This window comes from Carassius carassius, chromosome 16 (assembly GCF_963082965.1).
Source record: "Carassius carassius chromosome 16, fCarCar2.1, whole genome shotgun sequence".
NCBI classification, from domain to species: domain Eukaryota; kingdom Metazoa; phylum Chordata; class Actinopteri; order Cypriniformes; family Cyprinidae; genus Carassius; species Carassius carassius.
Window position 1 is genome coordinate 27,784,150 of NC_081770.1, and position 27,225 is coordinate 27,811,374.

The following is a 27,225-nucleotide window of genomic DNA, read 5'->3' on the forward strand; positions in this document are numbered from 1 at the left end:
TGGCATCTAATATTATTTGCCTTCAGTTCCTCCCATGTTCTTTCATCAATGATATTGCTGGTCGCACCAGAGTCTACAAGCATTTTCAAATTGACATTTCCCAAGCAGATATTCATTCTATCCACCATGTAGTCGTCTTGAATGACAAATGCATATTCAGCTTGCCCTTCAACATGGTTAACTGTTTGCTGCTTCACATTTTTAGTTTTGCACATTTTTGAGAAATGATCTCTTCCTTTACATTTGTGGCATGTCTGGCCTCTCGCAGGACATTTTAAATCTCGTCCCAAATGATCTGTATTTCCACATCTGTAGCATTGTTTGTTCAACTTACTGCATTCAGCTTGCTGTTTTCCCTTGAATTGTCCTTTCATCTTTCCCCCATTTTTCCAGACGCGATTCACAGACTCAGTGTCAGGCTTTGATATGTCACTCACCGATGATGCAGCCATCTGTTCCTCTATCCGTTCACAGAGGGCAGCAACCTCCAACGCACGATCGAGCGTGAGATTAGGTCCTTCCTCCAAAAGTTTACGACGCACGTACATTGATAAACATTTGCCTACGATGGCATCCCTGATTTGATTAGTCATGTCATCCGCAAATGCACAGTCCTTTGCTGCCTGTCTGAGACGTGTTGTGAACTGTTGAATCGTCTCACTTGGGTTTTGGGAAAGTTTATAAAAAGACTGCCTTGCATACGCAGTATTCACTCCTGGCACAAAGTATGCATTCAAAGCTGCAACGGCCGCGTCGTAATCGGCAGCACCTCCCGTATCCGCCAGAGTGGAGAATATATCTTGAACATCAGGTCCAGCGTGATGCAAAAGAAGTGCTCTGCGCCGCTGACGAACTGCAGCAGCGACATTTTCTTCAATTATAAGTCCTTTACCGTCCGCATAAAGTTCAAACGATGTCAGCCACCTCGTCCATCTCGAACCAAGAGTCGCAGGATCTTTGTAGCACTCAAACGTAGGAATACCAGACTTTTCCATCGCGTGCAATCAGTGCTCACACCCACTTTGCTGCATCCTCGTCGCCAATGTTATATATCTGCTTTCTTGTGTAATCAGATATCTCTTACACACTCTGCCGAATTAAATCAGTCACACGCTTGATAACTTTTCCAAACGGCGTCTTTACTTTTCCCCCTCTTAACGTGAACTCCCCTCTACATCCGGTCTTGCATACATATTAGTACACTCACATCTTAAAGATACAGACCATCATTCTAATACATGACAGGTAGCCATGTAATAAGCGGGATAATGTAGAGCGAGGCCCGATTTTGGTCTAGATTTTTTTCCCCGTTTTCAGTGGTTATAACAAAGCAACATGAAAGAAAAATTTGGTAATCATTGTTTAGGTACATTAAACCATGTCATGGCCATGTCATATTGTCAACACGGTACTTATATGATGATATGAAGCAGATTAGTGGGTCATATATCATATGTCTATTGCTTTGTACGGCTTTCTTCTTCATAAAACGAGTCGGACATCACATTTTTGTATACATTTTTATTTATTTACATTAATAAGATACAGGACGTCTTTCAAAACATGACCTGCGCGAAAGAGAAAAAAAATGCATCATTGTACCCAGCACTTCTGAAAATGCACTTCTGAATGTGTCTCTGTCCCCACCACATTTCAAACCAAACTGACGCCCATGTGTTAACTGTATTTATTGAATGAACTAGGGCTGTGCGATATGGACAAAAAAAAAACTATCGCGAAAAAAACCAATTAGAGCTTTATCAAAAAGTTGTGACGTCTCTATAACAGACATAAGTTAAAATAATCACTATAGTAAAGGTGTAACAAAATGTATAGACGTATGGCAAAACTATATAAATAAATAAATCCCGTGTCCAGGGACTTTTTTTCTTTTTTTTGCCATGCATTGTTCATAGAGCTCATTAATTGTATCGGTTCCTCAGGTGTTGAAATAGATTTGTTATACATTATACAGGTTCACAATTACTCCGATTGCAGTGTATACAGTATGTGTACGCGGTGCAGAAGCAGCAGTGAGAGCGCGTTAATGTAATGCGAAAGCACATTAAAATAATGCACGAGCGCGAATCTCTCTGTTGCACAGAGATTTCCTTTTGGTCTGTCACAAAACCAGACGTGCTTGCTCAGATACATGGCTGGACTGGCCATTGGGCATACCGGGCATTTGCCCGGTGGGCCGATGTGCTTTTTGGGCCGATATCTCATACTCATAATTTTTTTTTTTTTTTTTTTTTTAACGGCCCAAAAAATAAATAAAATTTGTACATCGGCGGCCCATTCGTTTTGTTTTGTTTTGCTTAATTGGCGGCGCTGGGTTTGTGCCGGTGTAATGCATTGGTCAAAGTCAGTGTTAGTTTTTTTTCTGACAGACCAGCCCATGAAACGCGTAGATTTCTCAAGTTTTCTTGATTGACACTGGGCTGGCCCAATCACAACTTTAAACGAGTGAGCGAGCGGCAGCAGTGTCAGTGTGTATCTGAAAAGATGGAGAAGAAACGCAAGGAATGTGCAGATAAATAGCGTAAAAAAATAGAACCAGGCCCTTAAAGCAGACACTGTAAACTGTGTCAAAATATATGTTTTCAGACCTTCATCAGCTCCTGTGGCAGATGATGATAGTGAGGACGGAGAATCAGGAGAGAGATGAGAAAGTGTAGAGCCTGCGGTAAGCAGAACTACTTTCAAAACACTTAGGCCATGTCATGAGTGTAGATTATTTCCACATCTGCATAGTTGACGATTACCGCAATTCACTAGAAATTTAATAAGAGGCCTTTGTAAACCATGTTTTCCGCCAAAATAAAAGCTTAATGCAGTTTGCGTCAAAATAAAAGATCATGTGCTTATCTCTTTCAAGTATAGAAATTGGTACAACTAATTAAGAAAGTTTCCTTTATTTTTTTGTGCATTTGTTTTACAAAATATGGCTATTACTGTCATTGGTTTAATATTATAACTATTATTATGTATAGGTGTAATGTAAATAGACACTAGAGCCCGACCGATATGGATTTTTGGGGGCCGATGCCGATGCCGATATTAACTCGAAAAGAGCTGATTTATAAGCCGATATTTTGATTTTAAAAATAATCTGGATAATAGACCCATTTCATTAACTGCACTTACACAACATTCAATAGCACAATATCTGCCTGTTCTATGTATGTGGGCTGTATAAACCATTTTCCAGAATGGACTATGTTAAAAAAAAGCCTTAGATTACAGTCTCAATGACTAAACAATTGCACATCAAAAGTATATATTTTTTAATGATCAAAAAACAGTCTGGTTTTAAACATTTAACACTTTTACTTTCTTCCAGTTGAGGCTGGTTTTAACAGTCTGTGTGTGTACTGTAAATAAATTATAATACTAAAGTTAAAGTATTTGCAGAAGTAGTCCCACACTTTGCTGCTACAGCATTCACCTTTTTCAGCCATCTGTAGGCAGAAAGAGAGACGGAGAAAGAATAAGCATGTGTATTAATAATATCACCATGTATCATTACTCATGTCATCATTAGAATTATAATAATAATAAACTGGGATCTCCTACATAGGCAAAAATCAGAAATATATATATATTTTTTTATTTGTCAAGCAATAGGTATTACCTACTTATATTTAACAATATTATTTCAACATTTTCCTGTTATGTCTGTAAAGCTGCTTTGAAACAATATGTAAAAAAAAAAAAAAAAAAGCGCTTGTTCAGCTCACATTTATTTACATGTCCCCTCTGGTTTAATCATTTCTGACGCACCTACTGTAGTTACTGTAACTACACTATATTTGCTCTCACAGAACATCGTCTTGCCTACTATTACCGGTAGATTACGGAATCAATTCGAAGTTGAATGGTTAACGTTAGTGTCATGAACACACCGCTGTCAATTTTGAGAAGAACCACCTTCAAACAAGTTAATAGCAAGCATTTAAGGGGCCTGCTAAAAAGGAAGCTATTAGCGTTAGAGTAACGTAGCCAGCCTGAATTCACCAAATTGTTCTCTGGACCTGAGGGTAGCCTCTTCTTCCTTGCTTCTCTCTTAATTCTCATCAGCAGGACTAGCGCTATCGCTCGCTTCTTACAACGGGACAGATACATGTTTGCTGCTGACCGAAAGGAGGAGGAACAGACTATGAAAGAGATCCCGCTAAACGTTTTTAAAACTCCGCCTATGCCATAGTGCAGCGCAAATCGCGTTGTATCTGAAGGGCAACGCTGAGCCCAGCGGCAAGCGCCGTGCATACCGCGTACTGTGTGAAAGGCCCAATACCGCGGTCATTATGTGGGAAACACACCGCAATAGAATAAGAATAAGTTAAACGCTAACGTTATAGTTTGACCTCCTATTAACGTTCGCGCTCTTCCACTGAAAAACATGGTATTAGCTTTGTGGCTAATCTAATATAGCAATGCATTAGCGGCTGTAAGTGATGTTACAGAATATTTAGAAGTAATAATGATAGGACCGTTAGCTAGAACTACCACACAGTTTTTATATACAGGGTATGAACTAAATCTACAATCATTTCACATGACGAACGACAGACTCACCGTCAAAACAGTTGATCGCTTTCTTCTGTAGTGGACTTCTGGCGCTGTTGTTAACTCTGGAGCTGCAGAGCTCCCTCTGGTGGGCACACTATGCAACACTCATAACATGAGTGAAGCATGAGACTCTGTTTCTCATGTTTCATCGGCCGTTATAAATGCCGATGCCGATTTAAATGCAATTAGCTTATATCGGCCGATAATATCGGCCGGCCGATATATCGGTCGGGCTCTAATAGACACTGTATCTAAAAGAGTTTTGTTTGAATTTTTCTTTGTTTAATTTGCACACTGAATATGGGTTGGAGCTTTTAATTTTGAACTCTCAAAGTGCACCAGATTAATGAATTTAACATTAAAATTCACAAAATGTTCTCACGGGGGGGCAAAAACTGGCGAAATCTGCATCAGCCTTTGAAAGAGACGAGCTGCTCATCCACACAGACATCCTGGCCTGGGTTTAACAGCAGGGGAAGGCGATGTGTCCACTTCTCCCAGATGGTCCGAAATGCAGCCAGCTTGTCATGCATGTAACGTGCAGGTCGTGTCATCCTGTCATTGAACCTCAGGGTGGAGCTCAGGAGCTTGAATTAACGGTGGGACATGGTGGCTCGGAAAATGGAACGTCCGTTTTCCACATCCCACAGGCTTCTTGTTGATTCATTTCAGGACTTGTACACGCCGGCCAGAATCAGCAGCCCGATGTATGCCTGAATGTCAGTGGATTTGAAATCAATCCAATCCTTCACAAAACGCCTCCCGTGTATATTAGTGTTCTCCAGAAGAAGCTGAATGATTTCTTCGGTGATGAAGAGGACCCGGGGTCATACCCTTGGCAGGATTGTAGCGCAGCGTCTCAGTGTGAGTGGAAGACCAGAGAATCTGCCCATTTTTTGAATTCCACTGAAGATCTGCAGTCTCTTCTGTGTCCTCACTCTCAGTGCTGTCATCAGAGGAACAAGAGCTATCAGAGTCAGACTCTAATGCAAACTCGACTTCATCCTGAAGTCAACTCTTCATCCTCACTTTCACATGTACCCAGGTGCTCACTGTTGGTGGCCACAACTAGATCCAGAGCTTCCCTTGCTGTGAAACGTCTCTTCATCTTGCAAACTATGAAATGACAAGGCCCTCAAGCCACTGATATTTATAGGTTTGGCTGTGAAAGCACCCGTCTCAACTAAAATCTACCAGACAAAACAATCACCATTTTCTCGAGGTGAAAACAAAAACAAGGTTTTGAGGGGCTTCTGAACTACTACATCAAAATCAAGCTCACCTTTTATTTTTGAACACAAACAATAACAAATGAAAAAGTGCAAACAAGTAAAGAAATGTGTTTGAATGAAAAAAAAATCTTCAAAGCTCAGTAACTTTTTGACCTTATTCAGTTTTCACATGACAGGGTCTGTGACTCTGTATGACTCATTTACATGGGGTGGGATTTGTGATTTCCAGTACAATATATATTTTTTTCATTCAAACTGTTCACACACAAACACACATAAAATTTTCAGTACACACATACAAACCACACTCTGACATCCATACCAACACACCCACACAATTATAGCTTCATAATATATCTAATTGGCTCTATAATATGCATAAGCCGAAGACAGCAGAAAACAACAATAAAGCGATAATTTGCTTTATATGCCAAACCTGAAAAAATTGCACCATCTGGTAAAAAAATAGTACAAATTTACATTTTGAAGCCTTGCCAACAGAATGAAAGCCTGTTAGCAAAGATTGCATCATTTTATAGTTGAATGGCACCGGGATTAAAAATTGCAGTTTTAATGGGTTTCAATGGGGGACATTTTTGTCCAAAAGGTCCTGAGAGGAAGTATTTTGTTTACCTAGTAGAAAATAGATTTTTTAGAGGAAATGAAGGTGAAATATAAAAATTCCAATAAAAATACACACCTGTGGCAAATTTTATGCAGTTAGCATTAACACATTATCAAAAAAACTAAACTGAAAAAGCCAAAAATGTCCTCAAGGATGCACAAGGGTTAATTATTATTATTTTTATTTGATTACATTTAATATATTAATGAAAACGATTGCAGCATTGGTTTGTAAATGTGTCATGCATTACATGTTTGGATTGAGTTTACAGTGCATTTACACCATTTTGTGCCGCCAGCATATGGAGGTTTGAGCGATTAGATTCAGTGCGAATCATGCGAATCAATTGATTCAGATTGACGAAAAGCTTCATTTCTCTCATGTCCTTTACCCAGACTTCTTCATCTCGGGTGTTCATCATCACATCATTTACGTGAGTTAACTACTCGAAAACTCAACATAATTGATTGTTGAGGTGCAGTTTAGTCAGTAACATATTTTTTATTTCACAGAGAACTGCGGTGAGGTAAAGTTTAATCTCTGAAGTCCTGTGAAACAAAGAAGACTGAATCATGCTGAAGTGTTGTAATATCATGAAGATGATGTTCCTTATTTTCAGTAAGTTTACTGTCCATTGTAACTTTCTTACGACAGTTACTGTATCATGTGGATTTATGATGTTTTAACAGCACAAATGTTTTAAATCTGTTTCATCTGACTGTTTTTATCTGCTTCCTGACAGATCTGCTCCTATGGTGTCAAATTGCTGAGACTTGCTGTCCCCCAAGGCCACATTAAACTGTGTTTAAGAACATCTAAATGACACTTCAGATGCAGCTTCTGTTTTCTCTTCATTGCAAAGATACATTTTGGTGATACTGACTGCAGTTGCTTGTTAACAGCCCAAATGCAAGTATTTGACCTAAAAGATGTCGCACCCTTTTAGAAAAAGATAAAGGCGTAAAGATAAAAATAAAACAATTAGGAGTCAGCTGTCAGCACAATTAGAAATAAGGTATCAGCACAATAACAAACTCAGCAAAATATTGTCTAATTATCGATAAAATTCCAGAAATCACAGAGATATTTTTTTCCCCTTTATTTTGATGTGCCACCCCAAGATGTACTGTGGCCTCACCAGCTCACCCCTTTTAACTTTTTCTGGGGGCTCCACTGCTGCTTACTCCCAGGGCATCGGAAATTTAAGTGACTTATGAAGTGAGATGAAATGTTACATTTTACATTGTTGGTAAAAAGTTGTTGCATTGTTTAAGCAATTGAAATATTTTAAATGTGAAATATTTTTCAGTGTCTTTGTTAAACACTTTTGCTGAAGCATTGTCTGTTTTCTTCAATTTTTTTTTCATCTTAAAAATGTCTTAAATTTTACAATATTTAGCTTTAAAAGTCAGTCAACCATATAAATGATTGGGTCTTAATTACAACAATAAACGTTATTTTAGCTACTGAAGTCTAGTCGAGAAAGCTATTTCACCCGTCCTGCTTTCTGTGGAATAAAGTCTCTCTGTCTAAACAAAAAGAAACTTAAACTTAAATGGTTCCTGCAGTAATGTATTGAATTACCCACCATATTCCTGCCTAAATTTAACATCCGCACTGGACAAATTATTTAGCACTTTTATGCTTAACATGAACAATAACAACAAAAATAATTTGAAATATGAAATAAATGTCATAAAACATTAAATGTAACATTCTCATGCATGTCAACACATTACCACACAAATTTTATGTTTTAAAACAAATTACAAGAAAACCGTTTGTGCTCCTTGAAAATGATTGCTTCAGTTAATAATTTTTCCAGATTGACCCTTATAACTCCAAGCGAAAAGTGTTTCTTACTGGTTTGAATGGTTAAAAGTTGATGGTTTTTGTAATGGCATGTTTGCAGTGGACATCAGTAGAATACTCTGATGGGTCTATTGTTCCTGTCAGCAGGGAGTGTCCGCTGCAAGAAGCTTTTCTTGTCAAGGATTGTAATATAAAGCTGGGATATCATATAAATAAATACCTCATTTGCATCATGCACTCCTGTAGAGCGTCGTCACCACAGACGTTTATTCCGATGTATTCTTATATATTCCTTTTCATATACACTATATATAGTGTGCTGTGAGGTTTAAAGCCAGATTCCAGCATGCACAGTGATGTGTTTACTGCTTTCAGCGCGCGATCAAGTTTCACTTTCGAGATCTCTTATCCTGGATATACACTGTAGGAACACCCATTTAGAGAACCTTTAATACTATGTAATTATTTATAATTATTATTGCAAATTAGTAGGCTATTATTAGCTAATTATTTAGTTTATGCCTATTTAATTATTATTATTGTTATTAGGCGATTTGATTACATTTAATATGTTAATGAAAACGATTGTTTGTAAATGTAACAAAATCTTATGACAGTTACTGTATCATGTGGATTTATGATGTTTTAACATCACAAATGTTTTAAATCTGTTTCATCTGACGGTTTTTATCCGCTTCCTGTCAGATCTGCTCCTATGGTGTCAAATTGCTGAGACTTGCTGAGAGATTTGAAAAAAAGAGCATCAACTACAAACTGTGATCTTTATGTGACATGGCTGTTACTGAATCCACCAAATCTCCATACACTCCTTCTCAAACCCAGCAGCAACATTTTACTTTAATATCCGATCAGAAATATTCAGTGCAGCCTAAGCATCATCTGTTCATAAATAATGTCAGTATTTATGAATTAGGAGATTATTACAGTATGAACATAACCAAAAATTGCACAGTTCAGCAACGACACCAGATTATGCATCACTGGTGAGTGATACTTTAGCTATTGCTTCATAAGAATGTCATAGTATATACAGTACAACATATACACCAAGAAATTTTTCACAGGTGTTTTAGCCACATTTTGAGTTATGCATTGTAAATTGTTGTGTTTTAGATCTAAAGCAAATGTCTAAAAACTTTACTTATGGCACAAAAGTACAAAAGGTTTTTCTTACAGTGTATGTTTAGATATAGTATTTATGGAAGCTTTTGTTGCAGTCTTTACGAACAGATGCTAAAAGCAGATACTAAAAGCAAAAAAATAATCTTAACTCGCCACTTTAACCAACCAAAAATAAACCTAGATTCTACAACGAGCCAAAGACAACGTTTAATTTAGTAATGGTGAAGAAAAAAAGCATGATGATTCTGTAAGTCATTTTCCTGCGGAGCAGAGAATATTTAAAGGCTCTTTGATCTCCGGAGGCCAATTTCTACTTACCATCCCCAGATGCTTTCACACACGAATACGTCTTACACATATTGTACACACAAGAGCAGAGAGTGGAGAGATTTGCAAAGGAGTCATAAAACAAACACAATATTTACTCAAGGATGTTCTCAGGAAAGAGCAGAAGAGATTGTTTTTGAAGGGGAAGGAAACATATGAAGGGAACATCCTGGGCAAACTTCCTCTGAACATGGAGGCACCTGCTGTTGTTAGAACAAACGTTCAATTTGTACATTTGACTGTATCAAGAGTCCATGATATAATAGTAATACAATGCTCTAGGGACTATTTTATCTACATGCCTAGTCAAAGCAAGAGAAGTCAGTTCATCGTTGCACTGCATTTCACTCAAAACAGTGCGTTAGCTTGTTCATTTTCAATATTAGCTTACCAAGCATACCTAGCATTTAGCATAGGCGCTTGTATTTCAAGGTTGACAAACAATAGAATACATTTAAATGTATGTGAAATGTGGATGCCAGACTGCGCAAATTCATAATAGTTGCACAGCTGCAGTCAGTTTGCTTATACTGTGTTAAAGCTACATGCTAACACTAGCACAGGCTACAAAATAAACTCAAGTGTGGACTTAATAGAAGAATAATACAGTTCTTCTGGTCTGTAGCCTTTGTTGTTGTGCTAACAGTAGCATTCACTGGTTGTAGCTAGTCGGAATTTAGCCTTTAAGCTATAAACAGGATGCTAATTGTCCAGATGAAGTCACAGAGTCCTTCTCTTCTTCAAAAGTCTGCCGTTTCACCTCCATCTAGAGGCTCGTTTGGTGGATTTTGTCGCCTGACCCTCGCTTTACGGTTTTCAGACACCTGCTTCCACTTTAGCGTGCGGAGTTTCTGCTGTCGCCGTTTTTCACGGTACCAAAGATGTTCACAGTACTCGTCGGCCGTTAGCCCGCTAACTCCCATTAGATGGAGTTCCTTGTAGCTTCGCGGCGAGGCTACGTAATTTCCGGGATGGGTGTTCTGCACTTTCGACATGTGGTTCTGGGGGATGACATGGAGCTCGTAGCGCGCTAGCGTGCGGGAGAATGAGTGTTCGTAGGCTACGCAGAAGTACAAGCCAGCATTAGTGGATGCTAAGTGCTGGAGGAGGAGCCCACGTTGCATGTAGATGAGGTTTTCTTCACCTGGAACCAACTGAGAAATAAAAAGGTTTTTGAGTTAGATTCAAAGTGAATGATTTAAGTGTATATCCACTTGTTTTATGGTTTTTCGTGATTACATCTCTTAAACAGGATGTGTTTGACAGACCTCTTTGCTAGTTTGGCTGTGGTTTGGCTGATTTATCCACTTGATCGTGGCTTGTGGTGAATGCGGGACACATTCCAGGAAGGTCGAGTTCGTCTCCACGGCATAAACCGTCTTCAGTTCAGCATTCTCTGAATCTGTAGAGGCGATTGGACGAAGTTTATTTTGTATTTATTCGAAATGTGTTTGTTTACTTCTTTAACAGCAAGACCAAAAACTTGTATTAAAAGTGTAAACAAGATCAGTTTGGATTTCAGATTGAACTGGTGCTCACATCTTAGCATGTGTAAGTATCCAATTTGTACACTAGAGGGAGTAGTTTGTTTGTTTTTTGTCTCATACCAATATCATATACAACCTGAAGGGTGGAAAGTGGTGAGGTGAACAGAAGTGATTCATTACCGTCTCTCATGTCCTGACACTGGCTCCAGGGGTCTCCATACCTCACATCCTGTCTCCGGGCACGCCTGCGGACGGACCACAAGTGGACATCACTGACCCTTAGATTTATTATTTGACAGGTTCGCTGATGGTTTTTGAATTATAATTCAAGCCATTTTCAACTAAAATTCCAAATAAAATGAATACAAATTAACTGTAACCAAGCCTACAATTTCTCCTTTGTTTGTTAATATAACTATATAAAATGTATATACTTAAGACTGAAATTACTTATACACTAAACAACAGTACAGAAACAATTAAAAAAAATATTGGTAACACTTTATTTTAAGATGTCCTGGTTACACGATACATGTACTATTGAGTCTAATAACAATAAATAATAATCATTACATACAAAGTAACCTTAAACCAATCCCCAACCCTATAGTAAGTACATGTAGTTAAAAATAATATTACTCTGTTTATAAATGTATAAATAGACTGTAACAAGAACACCTTAAAATAAAGTGTAACCAAAATATACAACCAAAATGTTATAAACTTTACCGTTGTTATTTATGGTGTCCTTGTTATAGTATAATTACACATTTAAGAAATATTAAGTAAATACATGAACTTGCTATATGGTTAAGACTAGGATTTGGTTTAGAGCTATTTGCATTTAATTATGCATAATTTAATGTTATTACTATAGTATAATATAGTTATTACTATAGTAAGTATAGCACGTAATGTGTAACAAGGACACCTTAAAGTGTAGCCATTTGTTATCGTTGATTTAATGTTTCTTTTTTTCCAGAAACATCGATTTAATTGATTACTAAAATGCTAAATTGATTAGGCTTATATGATGTTCTGGCGAATGAGAATAAATTAAATGTAATACAAAGGGAAGTACCTTTTGTTGCTAGGGAAGTAGTTGGTACAGGACGATCCATTCCAAGCGCAGTATGGGTCACGAGCTAGACAGCAGTCTACACATGCTTTACCATACAGCTCACACCTCTGCACAGGCAGCTGGACGACCCCTTCGTCACTGCTTACAAATAGCACTTGCTAGGGAACAAAATTAAAATAAAACATGAGGATGTATGACTAAATGTGATATAAAACAGATTTAAAATTACTTAAAAATGGTAATTAGAATGATAAACTCTTATTCAATCTAACATTTACAGTGACATACAATGCATGTCAAACAGGCAATACATTATGGTGGGTTTAAAAGCAAAAACATGAAGCTCCTATTGTTGTTAAAGGGGTCATATGACGTTGCTTAAAAAATGAATCATCAGTGGCAAATTCTTTAAATATGAAAACGTACTTACAGACTGTGAATCAGAACAGCCTGCACTGTAGTCTACTCTCCCAGGATCAGGAAACTCCATAAAATGAGTTGCACACATCTGAATATTTGGGTTGAACTGTTCTGGAACAGTGTTGTAAATACAACTAAACCACTGATTTCTAGTTGTGTCCTCTTTAGGAAGGCCCAAAAAAGTAGCTTTGCATTCGCAACGAAACACAGCGACATGGCAGCAGCAACAACAATAAAGTTACACCTTCTTTCTTTGTGTCAACATTTGGGCGGTGTTATGCAAATCTTTCCACATCGTGACAGACGTGTGTGCATGTGTTTAATCGAGGCGTTTTATTGGCCAATAAGGCGTGGACGAGTCTTAACTTTTATAAAGAATACCTCTTTGGGTTTGAGACTTTAGTCTTTGCAACTTTAGGAGTCTTATCAATTCACAAAAAGCTTTTAACACTCCAAAGAGTAAGGAAAACTTGAAATCGCATCCTATGACCCCTTTAAAGTAAGTGGCCACCCACAAGACAAGTCCACTTACCCTCTTGGTGGAGAGCTCCATGCTTAGTATTGGGGTTTGAGTCTAAAAAACAGAAAAAAGGAGAGAGAAATAAAATATGTCAACACATAAAATGAATCATCTCCTGAACAAAGAGGAGGAAGACGCGCATTGTTGGCGCTGAATAGGAGTAGCTCATCATAACAGGCCCTTGTGAATGTTTTAAAGCTTTCTGCTCTGTTGGTTCATTTCTTCTTCATATATAGCAGCAAATGAGCCTTGACTCTTAAAACCACTTTCTTCCTCCAAATGGCAGGCAATGTCTGCTGTCACATGTCTCCACAAAGGTTTGATTGATACTAACTGCTCTTACATAATTACATTTTTGATGTGGATAAAATCACTTGAAATATTTATTTATAATGTACAAACTAATTTTTGACTGGGGATTTGAGGGATGCAGTGGTGTTCAGTGAATAACAACTTTAAAACTAAAATTTTGGTCCGTTCCTTCCTCAAAAGACCACATTTATTGTCTTAAATTAAAAAAAAAAAGAAAATACATTGTAAATCCATCATTCTACTACAAAACATTCAACATGCAACTCATATTAACCCTGTTGACTTCTGTGTGCTTAAATTTCCTTCATCCCCAGAGCAAAACCGAGACATTCCTCTCTGTCTAAAGTTTTGGATAAATGTGATGATCTTTTTGTTCACTAAACACAATATTCTTTGTGTAACGCTGCCTCTCCTGTCCCTGGGTTTGGTTCACTAAAGTAGACAGCCATGGGAAATCTGGTTTTCTTCTTCAGCAGTTATTTTTGTTTGGGAAGTACTTGACATGAAAACAACAACCAATAAGGGGTCTAAGGTCAAGAGTCCAACAGATGGCAGGATAAACAATAAGATGTGAGAGAAGAAACTGAAATTGTATACTACCTTGAAGACATTTAGCTCTTCTAGAATGATTTCTTCAGTTTCCCAGTTCTCTTTAGGTACAGAGACCACCTTTAATACTCTGCCATCATCTGGAGATACAGAAGATTAACTATGTGTGATTTCACCATGCAGACAAGATAGATAGATAGATAGATAGATAGATAGATAGATAGATAGATAGATAGATAGATAGATAGATAGATAGATAGATAGATATTAACATCAAACCTGAACCATCAATTGTAACATATTTAAATATATCCCATAATGCACCCTTACTTCATTACCATGGTGAGTGAGCACTGGCTTTTGGCATGCGGATTTATTCAGCACCCTGACAGCTGTTACACTGTCCTAGTTCTACAAACAGTAAGATTGCGAGTTGGCTCTCAGTACACACAGGCTGAGCATATTTGTCCTGAACAGAGTATCTATTTGCCATAAATGATTCACTTAAATGTGGCAGAGTTCATGCATACACCCACCAGTCCAGGAGGACAAATGTTAGACAGGAAAGGAAACATTGGCTCTTCGGAATGTCAGGATAATCCCTGGCAACAGGACCACTGACCAGCGTGGGAACAGAGGTCGTCTTTGATAGCATTTACTGGATATAGCAGAGATTTCTATGTTTGCAGTGCAATTTTAGGTCTAATGCTTTCATAATAGAGAACACCAAGGGCAAGTTGTCACACTTTTTTTACTCGTACAAAACATCCCTTTCACTGAACATGTTGAACTTTGATTGACTGCATTCCAACATACCTGTGCCAAGATGTAATACATCATACTGGCCATCCTCTGCATCAACCCTATCAACCACGAGCTTCTTCAGCCTGTAGGGGGCATTGATCCGAGTGAAGACGGGATGCCTATGGATGGGCATCACTGGTTCCCACATCAGCTGATGGGTCCTCATGAAGCTCACAACATCATCTGGGAAATCTCGGGTGGACTTGTGCAAAGGGTCATAGGTTTCACTCGGACACTGAAGAGATATAGGAACATTAGTTAGTCTTATATTCTGAAACCCTGTGGGGACTGAATTTGGAGTAACAGTCCCAGACAAAGGTAAAAATAGTCAAAAACATTTATGCAGATGTGGATTTTGGCCACTGTTCGAGATCATATTGCGGCAAGCATCATAATTATTGTTTATTCATACTGAGATAAGCCATTTTGAAGGAATCTTCTGCTGTCATGAACAATCATGTTTAGCGAAACCCCTCAAAACAGACCATGTTATTCATGTTAACATGATCTAGTATGGTTAACATGAGCTACTGTAGCAATGTTTTAACAGCTTTATCCTTGTAAAGCCAATAAACAAGGTGACCTTCAAACGATTTGCGCAAAGAAAAGAGTATTGTGTCTGAATGAAGTAAACTCAAGTAGATCTATTTTACTATGTGTGAAACAAGTCTAAAACAAGTCTAAAATATATTAATTGCACTTTCTAGTCCAGAGGTCTCCAAACCCTGTAGGGCAAACATCTTGCAGAGTTTAGCTCCAACCAGCCTTCACACACTTGCCTGGATGTTTCTCGTAATCGTAAAGACCTTTATGAGCTGATTAAGGTTTATTTAATTAGGGTGGGCACTAAACTTTGCAGGACACTGGACCTCCTGGAACAAGTCTGGACACCCTTATTCTAGTCACCAAACCCCATAATTTGAAAGGGTTTTGCTGTCAACTCACAGTTGAGGTCAACTTCGTGGTTATGACTTCAGCAACTAATGGAGCAGAACTCACAGCCCTGATAATTGACTTCCTTTTGGTGACCTCACCACTAAAACTCCACACTCCAGCCACTTCAGTAACCGCACTGACGCGTGACCCCCAGAGTGCCTGCTGACATTTTTACAACCCCCTTGAGGCAGCTAGTGCATGGAGTGGCTGGCCACATGGTTTCCAAACCGCCCCAACATATCTGCAATCCAGAATCAATCGTAGATCTCAAATCTTGCTTGCACTTATGCTCACAACACCAAGATTACAGTTTGAAATCCTTCAAGTTGCCAACAAAAAGAGACCTCCCTCTACATGGCAAATCATCTTCTCTTCTATACCAAATATAATTCCTTCCTGTTGAGAACTTACCGTCCCAGGCCGTGGATAAGGGATCTTCCCCTTGTACTCCATCCAGCGATAATCAGGGCTTTCCTTATGCGCAAAAGGTCCGTTGAAGGCCGCTCGGATGGAAGCCATGGAATAGACGCAAATGGCTGAACCTTTGAAGATGGAGCTTTTGAAAAGGAAACATGTATTAGCCTGATGCCAGGTTAGAATAACAGAGTTCCTCAAGCTTGGTGACCTTTCACCCTCTCATTTAGCCTCGAGCTATCCATTCCTTGGGTGGGACACCGAGACGGATTGTTCTAAATGGATCGGGAGTGGGGAGGAGAACATCTTATGACCAGATTGTTGATTTTAGGGCCGTTTTAATACTGATGTCTATTCACAAGATAAACTGAGATAATCAGATTTAGGTTGTTGGAACGAATAAAGGAGGTCTGAGAACCTGAAGAGATAGTTAGATGGGAATAAGTGTGACTGATTGGTTGATTTGGATGGAGCCAATGATAATTCAGGAATTGAGGTAAACAAATATAACATTGACTGGAATGTGGCTCTAAAAAATTAAAAAGCTTATGGGGTGGTGAACCAAAGAATGACTCATGAATCAGACTTTTCAGGTAATGAACCTACCTGGAAGTGGAGAAGACACCGTAGATGACTGGATTCTGTGGATCTTTGGTCTCCAAGAGAAATATATCCTCTAAAAATAAAAATAAAACATGAGAAGAAAGGATGAGGACTGTAGTCTTGAGGAATGAGTTTTTGTGTTCATGTTAATGTGTAATTAGAGTATGTGAACATACCCAGCTCATCAAAGTGTGTGTCCATGCCTCCAGGTCCTGGTACAGAGCAAACCAGCCTGGCCTTCAGGAAGGTGCTCCAGCGATTAATCAAGCTTCGTTTTCCACCTATGTCATTCTAATGAAAACCAAGAACATGTAAGACTACACTATAGGACTTTTCAACCAATTTTAAAACACTAGGCATCCTCACTTTGTAAATGGTAATTGGAGGAAAGAACACACTGCCAGATCTTTAAGTTGTTCCAAACACAACAACCTCATGCAGAAACATTGTGCCTCATTTGCTAGAAGAGGTATGACAAATGACAACAATTTATGTTCTAAAACTGGCTCAAAATATCTTTTGAAAACATTTGGAGTCTGTGGCCATTAGTTTTCAATTGTTGTTGAAAATGGTCAACTCCTGATTACCCCAAATATGCAGATTAGCTTTGACTTTTGGCAACTAGCATCAATTCCTCCAGACTACAAATTGGGCAAAAACCTGTGCAAAATTTGAATAGTGTTTTCCAGCCATGAGAGATAATATGACATCACAGTATCTCACTAGCAAATATATGTAGTACATTACATATTTTTACACCACCAATAAATACAGCAGAAAATAAATATATATACTGTATATAACATTTCAAAAATGCTCTGACATGAAAAACCTGAACAGAAAACCTAGTTTGCTAGATTTGTAGCTAGATAAGTGTTTAATTTCACTCAAACAAACCACTCATTCATCCATTATTAGATACATGATTACTTTACTACTGTGTATCAGATGATACGGAAGATTACACATTCATTCATTGGTTTCTACAATAGACTCATTGATTCTTCATCCAGACAAAGGTCTTTTGGATTCATTTCACGTTTTTATTGGCTCATTTCGGCACTGTACTTGGTGCTCACCTTGCAGACACGAGCCACTCGACTGTAGATACGCTTGTCGAGCTGGTTGGACTCTACGGCAGTCTCTTTGAAGAAGAAGTAGACTTTGTCATCGTCCAAGCTGTGTGTGTCAGGGATGGAATATGATCCCACAAACTCCGGCTCTGTGAAAAGAAATTGGCATCAGAGTGAGGGTGGAGGAAGTCACAAAAGTTAATTAGGCAGCACCAGTCACCCCAAAACAGTGGTTTCCAAATGTTTCAGACCATGAACCACCTTCTTATCCACTGCCAAAATTTTCTTAACCAGTATTTTGCCTTGTATTTCAGGAAGAAAAATCACTACACATCTTTAAAACATGACACAATTTTGAATTTATGACTTTGCACCCATACTAGCCTACCTTGGGAACTAATGCCATGTTGCTTTTGTACACACAATAAAAACCCTTTTTTATTTTACTTCTCACCATTTAGCCACTGGTCCTGGTAAGCTTCAGTGCGGATATAGTGTTGATTGCTGCTATGCACAGATGTGCGAAAAATGGCAGCGTTTGTTCCCATGAAGTCTACTGATGTCCCAGCATACAGGTCCCCATCTAAAGTAAGCATTAATAGCAATTTAATGAAAATCACATTTAGAATGAATTGAAATGACAAATGATTTTTTCATGATACATAGCTCATTTTTAATGATTCTACCCTCTGACTCTTTGTCAAAATACTCTGATTTACAGCAGCTTGTGTGAAAAGGAAATTTCAATTATTCCAAAGACATCATTAAATGGTCAAAAGGGTCTCCCCGTTTGCAGTACTAGCCTTTAATTAGGTAGCATATGGTTTATGCATTAAGGTCTTCTGGGCAATACATGCCTTCCAAAAAAACAAAAAAAAAACAACTAAATATAATATCATTTTCGCAGCTGTGTTTCATTTCCTGACCACACTGTAACAGCAACTATGCAATTTCTAAAAACTCCTTAAAGTCAAATTACTGCATGTGTCCAATGAAGACAAATATGGGCGACAAACCTGTTTACTGGGGGAACTTCCAAATTTCCCCACACAAACTAACATCTGGCCTGGATTTATATAGATCTAATTATCAATGACTCATATGGGAGTACGTCTAACAATTTTTGTGCATGTTTTGTCAGTATTTTTGTCTACAAAGGGATCATGGGTTGTGTTTGAAAACACTGTGTTCAGGAGACTCACCTGTCAATCGGGCGGTAAAGGGCTCCTGTGGACTGAAGGGACATTTTCCTCTCCCGGATTCTCCAACTTGGCTGAGGAGCCGGAAAGTGGGTTTCTGTCATACCAAAACAAGACTGTCACTCTCTTTGCACCATTACCCTCATTATTAGATCAGCTCTGTGGTCAATAACTCTCTGTGGTTTCCATAGGCTCCAATTCTCCCCGTAACTCCTCATTATTACAAGATAACAAGCTTAAATGACCCTTAAACGTGTTTACTGCCTTTCACACTGGCTGTTGGCCAGAAAATAGAAATACTGCTCACCTCAAGATTGTGTCCCAGGTCAATGTAGGTGCACTGTGGGTGGAACGCACCGGTTCCACATACATAGACGTGTGTTTTATTGAAGGGTTGTAGGAGTCTCACGTAATTGGCACAATCCATCTGAAAGATACATGTGGTATTTTATTAAAAGCCTGTTTTTAAAGAGTTATTGTGAGGATAGGTGGATATGAAGCATCTTAAATCACACAGTAATGCACCTACTGATTTTTGCCTGCTATTACGGTGGACTGATGTTAAAACTTTAGATTTACCCTACCTTAAGAATTTCCAGTTTGAAATATCCCCCCATAGTGCCATAAATATGATTTTTCAGCTTTTATTCTTATCTTAGTCTGTGAAAGCACTTCATTAAAAAGACATCTATGGGTCCTCGAAAGCTTTACTTTTTCTTTGTGCCCTTTTAAAGTTACTTACCGATAGATTCTTTCCAGCATATTTGCAGCGTTCAATGTGTTCCTGTCCAGCTGGCCAGTGAATCTAAAAATAAAAGAGACAGTTTTCCCAAGGAACGGAAAATAATGCATAGCAAAACAACACATTATCACTGTAAAACAAAACAAAAAAAACCTGGTATATTTTGTTACTGTCCTTGTTAAAACCAGAGCTGAGTTGATTAGCAGAGACCCCCCTTGCCGTATTACCATCATTACTCAACAAACTGCGTGCCTCTCAAATTGTAATCATCTCCATGTGGAAATAATGTCCAGGTATTGACCTAATCATTAGCTGGCAATCAGCACACTGTACATAATTATATAATTGGGAGATTGAAAACCTGGCGCGCTTTAGTTCTTATGAAGATCATGTATGTATGGCTGTGCCATGACCTTATGTTTGAACTCATCATTTCTTGCAGGCGTCTTTTGGTATTTCACTATTATAAAATACAGAATTGATTAATATTGAACCAACTGTAATGCTTATTTAGCAGTAATGGTGTGCAGTGGAGAATTAAGGCTAGAACATAAATGTACATTCAAATATCAGTGTTATTATAACAGTCAAGTTAAATAGCTTAAGCTAGCTCTATTTAAAAATCGAACCGCTAATAAAAAACGAAGACGACGAATTAGATGAATATAACTAAGAAACTTTAGCTAATTAGTTCAAGAATATCCTCTAACTTGCTTTGCAGTAGTAACAGTTGACTTGAAAACTGTGAAAAAAGACACCAAGCTAATGCTAATTCACTTTAGCCACCAGCAAGGCTATCGTTTTCAACACACATTGCGGTTCAAGTCAAACGTGAGTACGTAGCTACTCCATGTTTGCCATGTTGCTAGTCAATTTTAAGTCAATTTTATTTAAAAAGCACTTTTCACAATACACATTACAGGAAATCGTAATATCAGTGTTCATAAAATAGTAATATCTTAATAAATTTGTTATAATAAAGTTTCCATTTTGCAATGATATAAACAATCAAGCAATTGTGATTTGCTATAAAGCAAAAATTTATTGTTTTATGCGAATAATGTATGTGTGCAGATAAAACTTTTCGAATAATATAGTTAACATTTTGTAAGTTTACAATTTTACAAACTTTAAGTATACTACAGAACATACGTTTTTCATATCCTTTAATAAACCAAGGGATGAGTCAATTTAATATTTCTGTGCTAATCAACAAATGTACTGTGTGTGGTGGAGCATCAGAGAGGTGGACTTCAGAGAGGCCATGAAAACAGCATTACAGATGTACAGATTCATGTAAACAGCATAACATTGTAGTCATGGTCTGTTTTCACTTTAGAGACCCTTATCCTCGCGATCGCTATATGACATCATGCGCTGTCAGATGGTGGTAATTGTGCGCGCTGACCTTGCGTGCCGCTTGGGTGAAGCTGTCAGAGTTTAGCATGTAGATGTGGTCTCGGCCTCCGACCAGCAGCCATCCACGGTCCTCATCCAGCAGTAAGGCCTGGTACGTTCCCCCCTCTCCTCCGTCCCAGAACACAGCAGAGCTGTTCCTCGACCTCAGTTCTGCCAGAAAACAACAGTTAGGTTTTACCAGAATGTGATATTTTCAAATATAGATGTCTGTTCAATTGTTCTGAACACCAGAATGTTATGGTATGAGATGACCTGAAATAGAAGATTCAGTATGTTCATGTAAAATAAGCTACGCTCTTAAAAATAAAGGTTCCAAAAGGGGGTTTAGCAGTTTTACTATTAACCTTTTTGGGTTCCCCAAAGAACCTTTCAGTGAATAGTTCAATAGTTCAGTTTAATAATTTCTTTACTCGCACTGATGGTTCCATGAATAAACTTAAAAAATCACATAACTCTTCCATTCCACAAAAGATTCTTTATACACTCTTAAAAATAAAAACTTTATTTATTGGCATTCATGGTTCCATGAAGAACCTTTAACATTCATGGAACCTTTCAAGGTTCTTTATAGTAGAAAATATTTCTTTAAGAACTTCCTGGTGAACAATTCTTAAAAGAACCATTTTTGATAGTGTAAATTATTTTCAATAACGTGATATAAAAACTTTAAAACGGTTATTAAAGGTTCTTCATGGATTCATCAATGCCAATAAAGATCCTTTATTTTTAAGGATGTGTTTTACTGCATAAAACTATTTAGAAAGGATTGTGTTGCAGTTTGAAGCTTCTTAGATGAAGGTCATTGCGAGGTGGTTCTGATCTTTCGTAGATTTGGAAAATAAATATGCCAGTCCTACGCTGAAGTGGTTTCAGCATGCTCTCATTCCAGATTACAAATATTTTTGTTCCCCTACAATGGCAATCGCACACAATTAAACATGATGCATTTCTCATATAAACACATTCAGACACGTCCACATCTCCACAAACCCCACTCGCTGGTGCTTAAACAGGCAAAAACAACTCTCCTAATTAAGGCCAATTCACCCTCAACACGCTCCTTGACAGCTGCGCTCCTGCCACCCACAATTCCAGCGGGGCGAGGGGCCCACATATTCAGCATAAGTGTTCATGATTACAAGTCGACAAGCGGTTTAACTAGCAGAACGTCCAGATCATGGAGGTGTCAGGCATGTTGTGCTGAGGGGAGGATTGCGCTAATAAACTTTGACAGGTGTTTTCTTAGCCACACTCTCTGCCTTGATATAAATGAAAGGAGTCAAGATGTTGCCCAGGAAATAGCTCAAGGTCTAGAGACGGCGTTTTTGGCTTCATAGTCTCTCTGGCTGGGTCATGTCAAGGTGAAGGTTACATGATGCATCTGGATGTTGCTTTGTGTTCTTATTCTTTTCTTGTCTTTTTTAAAACATGGTATTAAGAAATAGCATGTTACGAAGTTTTCATATTTTTACAATTATCTCCAGCAACATTTGGTTTTTATAGTAGAATAAGAAATAAAAAGAAGGTAATTACGACTTTTTTTCTTACAATTGCATAATAAAAAGCCTCGCAACTATGACTTTTTTCTCAGAGCTGCATAATATAAAGTCCCAACTACGAGTTATAGTAAAAATTGTGAGATACAAACTCGCAATTTTGACTTTTTTTTCTCTCAGAATTTAGATAAGTTTAAATTATTTATTTTTTTATTAAAAAAAACTTGGCTTTAATTTCCAATTATAAATTAGATATAAACTGAGTGCCATTTTGCAACATGCATGAGTTCTCTATGAATTATAAAATAAAAAAAATGTTGACCATAATTTTAGTATTCTTTTTAGTATTAATTTCACATTGCCTCGTATCCCACAAAAATAAGCTCTGAGAAGAACGTTTTGCTAATAATATTTAATTGAGAAATCATAATTCAATATTATGATTCATTATTCAATATTGTTTTTTTTTTTTATTCCATTTTATAATTTTGCAAACATTTTGGGAATGTTACAATTGAATGTTTCTCTCAAGTAGTAACATTAGACGAACATTTAACATGTTTTAGAAAAAAAAAAAGTTCCATGAACGATACTAATTATTAATTAGTATGTATTTTGCTTATATTTTGAAGCATTATTAAATATCAGATAACTTTGTACAAGCCTTCTTTAACGTTTCATGAAAAACCTTGAAGCATTTGTTCATAAACTTTATTATAACTATACTTATATAAAACTCTAAATTTAGAGACAGCAAAGTTTGTGAGTAATGAAGAGGCCATGTTAACTTTAATGACAAACATTTGCATTGCAAACAGTGTGAGGAAATTCCAGCGCTTGCTAATGAGGCTGTTACTTCCGTTTTTGAAATAAAAAGCCCATGTCTGTTAAAAAAAAATATTTAATTAAATACAGTAAAAAAAATCCAGAATTTTCGTTAATTATTGGATAAACTGTATAATCAAAATGAATGCTATTAGGGTCTGTGATTAATGTCTTCCTGGATTATATTTCTCTTCCTGCTGCAGTTTTGTTTCTCAGTTTTCATCCTCCGTTAATGCTGCACATTGCATGACTCACCATTAAAGGAATTCTTAGATGACAGAAGGTGATTTCACACCGACAACAAAAATAAATCTCATAATTGGGGCATGTTGATGCTATCCATCAAGAAAGCCATTTAGCACAGAGGCCAACCTACAAGTCACAGCACCTGCTGGAATCCTTTCCACTGCAGCTTCCAGAGCCGCGTTATAATGTTTCCGGAAGGCAGCAGCTCTTCGTCAGCTCTGGAGAATTTGGCACCATTTCATACTGAGAGTTCAAACACAGGCAACCCATACTTTTACTTAATTTTTGACTTTGTTAGATTTTTTTTTTAGATCTCATGTAGATCAATTTGAGAGTTGAACTCCACTTTCTAAGTTTGTATTCATTTTTTGAAACTTGCATCATTGAATATTACATATTTACTATAACTATAACTCGTAATATTTTAGTTAGTCATTCTTATGTACGTTTTTTCTGTGTTTTGTTTGCTATGCATCACTGCTATGCTGATGACACTCAGCTCTACCTCTCATTCCATCCTGATGATCCGACGGTAGCTATTCGCATCTCTGCTTGTCTAACAGACATTTCTTCCTGGATGATGGACCATCACCTTCAACTCAACCTTGCTAAGACAGAACTGCCTGTGATTCCAGCAAACCCATCGTTTCTTCACAACTTCAACATCCAGTTAGGCACATCAACCATAACTCCTTCAAAAACAGCTAGAAGCCTTGGAGTTATGATTGATAATCAGCTGACTTTCTCAGACTACATTACTAAAACTGTCCGATCCTGCAGATTTGCTTTATTCAACATCAAGAAGATCAAGCCCTTTCTTTCAGAACATGCTGCACAACTCCTTGTTCAAGCTCTTGTTCTGTCCAGGCTGGACTATTGCAATGCTCTCTTGGCAGGTCTTCCAGCCAATTCTATCAAACCTTTACAATTAATTCAGAACGCGGCAGCAAGATTAATTTTTAATGAGCCAAAAAGAATACACGTCACATGTATACATGTTTATCAATTTGTATTGGCTTCCAATAGCTGCTCGCATAAAATTCAAGGCATTGATGTTTGCCTACAAAACTACCACTGGCTCTGCACCAATTTACCTAAATTTGTTACTTCAGACTTATGTGCCCTCTACAAGGCTTGCGTTCTGCAAGTGAATGTCGCTTGATTGTGCCATCACAAAGAAGCACAAAGTCACTTTTACAGACTTTTAAATTAAATGTTCCCTCCTGGTGGAATGACCTCCCCAACTCAATCCGAGCAGCTGAGTCCTTAACCATCTTCAAGAATCTGCTTAAAACACATCTCTTCCATCTTTATTTGACCCTCTAACTTTAACACTCACTATTCTAATTATATTCTTTAAAAAAATCGAACTACCTTTCTAATCTTTTTATATTCTATTTTCTTTTCATTTATTATGCAAATGTATGTGTGTGTGTGTGTGTGTGTGTGTGTGTGTGTGTGTAAAGACCTCTAACACTAGCTTGCTCTATTTTTTTCTATTCTGTCTGTTTTCTTTTTATTTATTATATTATTTAAAATCCCATGCTTTATCCCATGTTTAAGCTAACTGAGACTTGTTATAGCACTTATATCATTGCTCTTTTTGTTGTTTTTGATTGCTTCCACCGTCCTCATCTGTAAGTCTCTTTGGATAAAAGCGTCTGCTAAATGAATAAATGTAAATGTAAATGAATGTAAATGTTCGTGAGTTTGTTCAGTGGATTCACATTTGTTCAGCACTTGGATCACACAGTCTTTATGTCATGGTAATAGAGAGTCTAGCATGAGTTGATCATGTGTCATGAGCTGGATCAGGAACATTTTCCACACCATCGTTTAATATGTATTTCTGATAAATGAAGAAAAAAAAACCCTTTCCCACCCACTTCCTAAACACACACATTCTCATTACCAAAGTCTTAAAAACAAGCAGGACCACAACAGCCTCTTTTCCATATATCACAAAGAGACGCATCTGGTTGTGACTCCACCCGGTCCACTGAGTCCTTCTATCAGCATGATGGACAGACTTTCTCAGGCTTTTAAGGTGCTGGATCAACTTACGTGGCCATATGATAGTATTTCACATTGAGGTCTAGCCAGAATCCCAGAGGAAATGGTTTCCATTAATGTGTCCCAGCCTTAAAACATCTAAGCACTGACGTTTGTTCATTATATGATGGTTTGGAACAGTTATAAATCATAACTAAACATACGACTGAAATACATTCGTGCTATGCTATTTAGCAACTAAACTAGCATGCTAATTGACCCCACTGGGCTGTGTGTGATGAAATGATTAGGGTTGTAAGACTGAGGGGGGTTGAGATCTTCAATGCTTATCAAGACTGACGCGCACATCTGGTTGATGTGACACAGCTGGAATCGAGCGCTCTTGAATGATCCATTCATAAATGTTTGAACTCATCCATTACTTCATTTCAAGTGTTTAATGAGTTGCTGAGTTGTTTGTTCCCAAGATATTTGGCAACCTGTTACCCGGCGTATTACAGCAACCACACTAGTAGATGCTGACGAATCGTACATAATATAGTTTGTTTGATCCATTAATGTGTTTAGCTTTATTTACTAATATATTTGCAACATTTCAACCCTGTTACTCATATTCAGGACTTGTCTAAATATATGTTGAAAATCTTATTTTCTGCTACTTTATCTTTGGAAATAAATAAATAACAGCATCTGGGTTGCAAATGCCTAAATCAAGCTGTCACTTAGCAGTTAGTGTCATCATAGTAATATTTATATACTATTACAGTATGTATTAACATTTTAAAATAGCTTTTCATTTAATATTTTCAGTTTACATATTAAAGTAATTTTGTTTTTATCTAATATTTACAGTTAGTTTCATTTCACCTTTATTTCAATTATCAATTATTAATAGTAGTTTTATGATTTTTAAATTACAATCACAATCCTGCTTTGCAGAGAATAGGTTAGGCCAAAATATTGGTTTGTAGTTACATAAAAACGTACATATATTTCTGTGAATATTTCTTGAGATTATTGGATCACAGGGTTGAACAACTGTATAAATGTATGTCCTTTCCAATAGCTGCCAGAAGTAATTAATTAATTTATTTATTTATTTACAGGGGTTACATTTAGTTAAAAAATCTCTGAAAAAATGATTTAATAGTTGGATAAAGTCAACAATGTAAAGACCTCTGGAGTGGGACATACTGTAAGTCAACGAATACTTTAATGTGATTTGTTTTATGTGCTGTCAGACATTGTTCGTCTTTCTGTACATCAGCCATGTGACATTGATGCACCAGGCAGTGTATCTTTTGTTCGGTCTCAGTTAAGCGTTTCAAAGGCCAAGTTGCCGAAACCTTACAGATTTAAGGGGTCAAAGGTGAGC

The 27,225-nt window shown here is 37.5% G+C and overlaps 1 protein-coding gene across 2 annotated transcripts in view; it reads right to left on the bottom strand.

Moving 5' to 3' along the window:
• Window positions 1-9,575: 9,575 nt before the first annotated feature.
• The window catches only part of LOC132160070 (semaphorin-3D-like), a 56,148-nt gene continuing 38,498 nt past the window's right edge, over window positions 9,576-27,225 (bottom strand). For both annotated transcript variants that reach the window (XM_059569766.1, XM_059569767.1), the window contains exons 3-18: window positions 21,260-21,420; window positions 19,852-19,914; window positions 19,417-19,536; window positions 19,113-19,206; window positions 18,365-18,493; window positions 17,917-18,059; window positions 17,014-17,128; window positions 16,841-16,910; window positions 16,232-16,376; window positions 14,897-15,119; window positions 14,132-14,220; window positions 13,232-13,273; window positions 12,280-12,437; window positions 11,379-11,443; window positions 10,980-11,113; window positions 9,576-10,865 (exon numbers count right to left, since the gene is read on the bottom strand). In XM_059569766.1, the coding sequence (XP_059425749.1) occupies window positions 10,452-10,865; window positions 10,980-11,113; window positions 11,379-11,443; window positions 12,280-12,437; window positions 13,232-13,273; window positions 14,132-14,220; window positions 14,897-15,119; window positions 16,232-16,376; window positions 16,841-16,910; window positions 17,014-17,128; window positions 17,917-18,059; window positions 18,365-18,493; window positions 19,113-19,206; window positions 19,417-19,536; window positions 19,852-19,914; window positions 21,260-21,420 (2,165 nt within the window). In that variant the 3' untranslated portion in view covers window positions 9,576-10,451. The remainder of the gene's footprint in view (window positions 10,866-10,979; window positions 11,114-11,378; window positions 11,444-12,279; window positions 12,438-13,231; window positions 13,274-14,131; window positions 14,221-14,896; window positions 15,120-16,231; window positions 16,377-16,840; window positions 16,911-17,013; window positions 17,129-17,916; window positions 18,060-18,364; window positions 18,494-19,112; window positions 19,207-19,416; window positions 19,537-19,851; window positions 19,915-21,259; window positions 21,421-27,225) is intronic.